The 5,721-nt window shown below is 39.3% G+C and overlaps 1 gene segment (V, D, J or C); it reads right to left on the bottom strand.

Annotated features, from left to right (window-relative positions):
• Positions 1 to 1,348: 1,348 nt before the first annotated feature.
• The window catches only part of LOC116081474, a 41,317-nt gene continuing 36,944 nt past the window's right edge, over positions 1,349 to 5,721 (bottom strand). The window contains 3 exon segments of the C gene segment in view: positions 1,349 to 1,905; positions 3,697 to 3,741; positions 5,016 to 5,069. Coding sequence covers positions 1,763 to 1,905; positions 3,697 to 3,741; positions 5,016 to 5,069 — 242 coding nt within the window.

Genomic DNA, 5,721 nt, shown 5'->3' with positions numbered 1-5,721 from the left:
TTCTCACACTCTTGAAATGGCTTTGAAGTGTGATTTCTGGTCCAGGGTGCTCCCATCAAAGCACATGCCTTTCCTATATGTATCAATTTTGGTGAGGAAGTCTTGGATGAAGAAGGGTGCACAACTGTCTTCCTCCTCAGAAATGTACTTGGCTTCATCTTAGTCTTCCATAAGTCAAGTCTGAGGACTTCTGGAGCCCACTGAGTGGAAAAGCTGGTGTCAGAATGTTCTTCACATCCCGAGAGCATTAATAATGGCCCCGTGGTACCTGCAGCCCATAGCCCACTTCATTAATGCTCTCCCAGAAAGAGCAGAGGCAGGATAGGTACTCACAGGTGAAGGCCGAGCCTCTGCTGATGGCAGAGGGGGAGACTGCTGTGATCCCAGAGGAGAGCAGAGTCTTTCCCAAAGAGGAAGGACTGAGAATTGATGAACAACAGGTGACCTGGAGTATATGTAAGGAAAACAGACATGCACGCTCCTCAAGAAATTCTTGGGATGATTCAAGCCATTTGTTTTGTTTTCTCAATGGAGAGTGACTTAGAGGAAGGCACATAATACTTGCATAATTTACCTATGTCTATAAAACAAGTGCACTGAATTCAGACAAACCATTTCAAATTATGACTGTTAATTGAAAATCAGTGAATGTAAATTTTCTATAGGATAGAATTGTACTCACATCAGTGCACTCAGAGAATTGTAATTTGCCTGGTGCATTATTATAAGCTAAGTCTGTGCCTTTGTGTGAGGTCTGGGTGTGGTATCCAATATTTCTAAGGTAGAGTCTGGAGTATAACCCAAGGCTCTCAAGGACTGGCCAGCAAAGAACTTTATTAACCCATGTAATGTGCACAGCTCCAAAAGACACATCCTAACTTTCGTTCACAGGACGAAATTAGGGTTCAGTATTTGATCTCATACAGATTCTAAATTCTGGATCCAGGGTTGAAACCTAGGTCCTCAGGTCTACAGTCCATGTGTTCATCTCCTCCACTAGCTTTCCTATCTGGGGTTCAGGCAGCTCTCCTGGGAACAATGTGAGGATTGGGAAGCATGTTACTGTGAAACAGGCACAGGTCACACAGCACACATCCTGTTTCCATGGGAATGACTTAAACTGGATGACGTAGTTTCCCCCTGAGAGAGCAGTCCCATTGGCTTCTGCACAGGGCTGTATCTCCTAGGACCCACTGCTCCAAAATATTTCCCAACAATCATTTAAGATTTAGGACTATAGTTTTGGACCTTGTTACCAACAGACATAACATGTCCTAGTTCAGTTGTCACATTCCTTTGCACCTTGAACCTTCAATCACTGTCACAAAAACACACATCACACTAAAAGTAGGCTGGATTTTTTTATTACATTTTGTAAAACAAAGTACAAGATTCAAGTTCAAATAAAGTTATTTAGGGCATATGAAGTAGAGGCTTTGGGGGCGTTATTTGGTTCTAGGGCATGAAGTGAGGTAACTAGGAACTGCAGTTTGTGTATGCTGGGCCTGTGATGCTAGGGGCTGCTAGCGGGGCTGAGAGAGGATGGGTTATGATGGCTGCATGCTTGGGAGCTACTATTCGTTGAAGAGTGAAGTTGATCAGTTTCTTCTCTGCTGTGAGAAGTATAGAAATGAATGATACAAAACCCACAATATGTGTCCCTGAGGAGGTCAAAGACAGCAAGCAAAGCCAGCTAGACCCTCAGCAGATATTGAGATGCAGAAAGGACGAAGAGAGCAGGACCCTGCTGTTTCATCATCCATTATGAACGTTGACCATTACAAGGCAAGGATGCTCTTCTGAACAGACAGAATACGACGAAGGCCAAGTGGACCATGCTCTTGGAGAACAGAATGAGGTAGGTATAGAATGCATAGGTGGTGGTGACCTGAAGCTGCAGCATATCTAAAAGAATCCTGGAGTTAGTTTCATCTGCTCATTTGACAAAACAGCACACAAAGGCAACTTTGTTTTTCTGGTGTCCTGCATTGAGGGACAACTCAGCAACTACTGCTCTTAGCAGAAGGAACAAGAGGATTCATCTTAGAAGTCAAATTAATAACAAACCTTGATAAGTTCATTTGTAATCTTCCTACCACTGAAAAGAGAAGTTGCACTCAGGATAGATGCATCCATTTGAAGGTTAAGTGAAGTATAAGTTTAGAAATTTTCACTTCTGGAGTATCTAAGTAATAACATAATATCCATCATGTACAAAGCAAATTCTAAATAATATTCTGATATCTCTGCACATAAAATGTTTATCTTTTTCATAAATCAATAGCTTTTGGTAAAAGAAGAATTTTTATTTCTATTTGCTATCAAACAGAGGGCACAGAAAAAATAGTTTGCCTAACATGTATTGAGTAACCCACAGCCTAAGACTTTGTCTACAGAAGTGACTTTAAATAAATGTTACCTAATTTCTTTATGTATTTTTTCAAGAAAAACAGTCAGCCCAGGCATAAAAATATAAGCACAAATACAACATAGAACATCTGAAGTACTGTAGATGAAGCCTGCAGTGCTCCTCCAGGAGACTCTGACTATGAAAATCCAATGCTAGCACAGTGGGATGAACAGGAGATTGTAAAAGAGAGCACTACAGAAAAGCCTGAGGCAACCTGTCAATCCAGGTTTCTCAAGACGCCTCTCTCTCTCAGGGCTCTCATTAGTATATAATGGGTAATTGGAGTTTTATAAGAAATATATGCTGTTGTCATCTAGTGCAATGACGGAATTGGAGAGCCACAAAAGTAGCTACTTAATCAGTCAAGGCCATGATTCTTTCTGAACTAAAGATAAAAGATAGCAAGTAATGAAATGTTTTAACTCTGTCCTTGGTCAGGTCCATTCCTCATGTGGTACCTCAGATTCTGAGCTCATGGCTCCGAGGAAATGGAAGAGGAGTTAGCCCTAGAATAAATATATGAGTCTCATTTTGGTGTATATATCAGGAGAAAGAACCAGAGACTCATTTTGTTCACTAAATATGATAAATATGCCGGGCATCTGGCATTGTGGCACTCATCTCAGTACCCGGGAATTTAGGGTAATCATCCTGTATTGCTAGGTGAAGCACATTTTGCTTACAGAATGAAAGTCACTCATGCATATGTACAGAAGGATCATTAGAAGGACTGGACCACTAGTAAGATCCAGTATTAAGCCCAAGCTCTTCCTCACTCATAGCATTTTACACAAGACAATACCTTATTCTGTGACTTAGAGGGAAAATGCAAAACTGAGTGAGAGATCAAGCTGCCATTTGATGATCTGAGTTATACCCCAGATCTGAATGTGTGACATGTACCGGGGACTTGATATTAGCTCACTAGCCACATCTGAACAATGGAGGAAACTTACAGAGTATAGAGGAGTAACAAGAGAGATACACAAGACATACAGAACCCAGCTCAAGGGCCTTTTGTCTAAAATGGACTCTGTAGGTATTAGGAAATGTGATTAGTAGGGGGAAAAGTAGTAAAAAATCTATAGCCTCTAGTCAAAATCGTATTGTACAAACACAAATTGTTGATATGACTAGGAAATGATGGGTCAAATTACAATATCACTCAGTCTAAACTGCGGCTCCAGCCGTGGATTTTCTTTACTGCACAGAAGTTCAAACTTAAGATGATTGAGACCATGTTCTCTATGACAAGATAAAGTTAAAGAAATGAAATGAGGACATACCCTTTCTTCCTTTCACGTAAGCTTCCAGATTAGTAGAATTGTTAACTAGAAGAAATGAGAACAAGTTCTAGTGAGTTACCATGGACACTATTTGACATGCTCTCTCTCTCTCTCTCTCTTTCTCTCTCTCTCTCTCTCTCTCTCTCTCTCTCTCTCTCTCTCTCTCTCTCTCTCTGTGTGTGTGTGTGTGTGTGTGTGTATGTGTGTGTGTGTGTGTGTGTGTGTGTGTGAGAGAGAGAGAGAGAGAGAGAGGATCAGACAGAATTGATAATGAAAGTTCATACTTGTAAGCTGATAATTACTATACCAGGCAATGTATTAAACAAATCACATTCATTGTATTTAATTACACAATAGCACTTAAATGAGTTAAATTCTGAAAGATTCCATGTGTGAGAAAAGAAATAGGATTAAATGGTATAGTCAAAAATCTTACATGATTTTTCTTTTAAAGACAGGGTCATTGGTTGGGAAATAAACCCATTGGTAAAAGTGCTTGTTTTCAAAATATAAGAATCTAAGTTTGATCTCCAGCACACACATAAAAATGCTAGGACTAGGTACCTTCTGGTAATCATTGTGCTATATAATCAGAAAGACAGGCTCCCTTAAGCTAGATGGCCAGGCAGTCTAGCTTAGTGAAAGACCTGTCTTAAGGTGTTTAACATTTCAGAGGATGACACCAAAGGTTTTCCTGTAGCACACACACACACACACACACACACACACACACACACACACACACGAATAGCTAACTTAAAACGGGAAAACTAGCTATAGGTCTCAAAAATGTATTCACTGAAACTATAATAGAACACACACATATGCATATACACACATGAATTTGAACACATACTCTCCCAGATGCCCCCCCCCCGCCAGCCCCATGAACACATGAAAACATTTAACAAAGACACTCTCATCTATCACAGGCTAGTCTTGAACTTTTGATTCTTCTGCCCCTACCTCTCAAGTGCTAGGATTACAGCCATGCATTACAGCACTTACTTGGTGCATCTTAATATTTCTTAGAAAATTACTTCTTTTTTATTGTTTTTAACTACCAAGGCTGAGCATTTCAGTGCAAATCTTTCTGATAAAGGAAAGAAAACTTCTATTTTTGTAGGTAAAGTTTCAGATGGAAATTGTAATCTATAGTGACATGGAGAAAAAGATTGATTTAAAATGCAACTCAGACTTCCACAGCATTTAGCAATTGTTTTTGTCTTTTTACCTCAATCCAAGAATGTTCAGAAAATGAGGTGGTAGAAGAAAAACACTTTTTTAAGAGGTAAATGCAAATATATACTCAAACTTACCATTCTTATGTCTCAAAACACTCTCTCTGGGATTAACATTAATACTTGTGAAAGCTAAAAGAAATGAAGGCACTAGTTAGTTATTCATGCTTATTGTTTGAAAGTATGTGTGTGTGAATTAATATATATGAAGTCTTGACACAAAGACAAGAGAAGCTATATTAAGAAATATGAGGCTCAAAATTCCAAGATTAATTGATGTTACTTTGAGATTTTGGAGATAACAGTTGTCATATAGTTTTGTACACAAAGATACCAAAGTATATATTATGAAGTATATATTTTTACCACATCTGAAATACTATATTCCAGATTGCCCACTTTTCTTCTGTATCTATACTTCCATGCATAAAAATTGCCACAATGTTGCACAACAGACATGTGGAAGAAATTTCAAATGAGCTGATTTAAGACTTCTGATATCTCATGTTCTACCTACAATGAATGTGTCTAACCTTAGAGTCAACAAAAGAATCCCACACCCTTGAGGGAGCCAGACTTAGGCCAATTTCTGTCTAAGCAGAGAAAGGCAGCTACAACTTTCTAAATCACTCACTTCTCTAAGTTTCCCATTCCTATGCTTGGTTCCTGGAGGTCAGGTGCTTGTGGACAAGCTCATGAGTATAAGCAAGAGTTGTTGTCTCTACCCTGTGGTCACTACTGCTCATGAGTACTAGCAAGAGCTGCTGTCTCTACCCTGTGGTCA

This window comes from Mastomys coucha, unplaced genomic scaffold, assembly GCF_008632895.1.
Source record: "Mastomys coucha isolate ucsf_1 unplaced genomic scaffold, UCSF_Mcou_1 pScaffold7, whole genome shotgun sequence".
NCBI lineage: Eukaryota > Metazoa > Chordata > Mammalia > Rodentia > Muridae > Mastomys > Mastomys coucha.
Note: the sequence above shows the minus strand (reverse complement) of the source record. Positions and strands in the feature narration are given on the sequence as shown.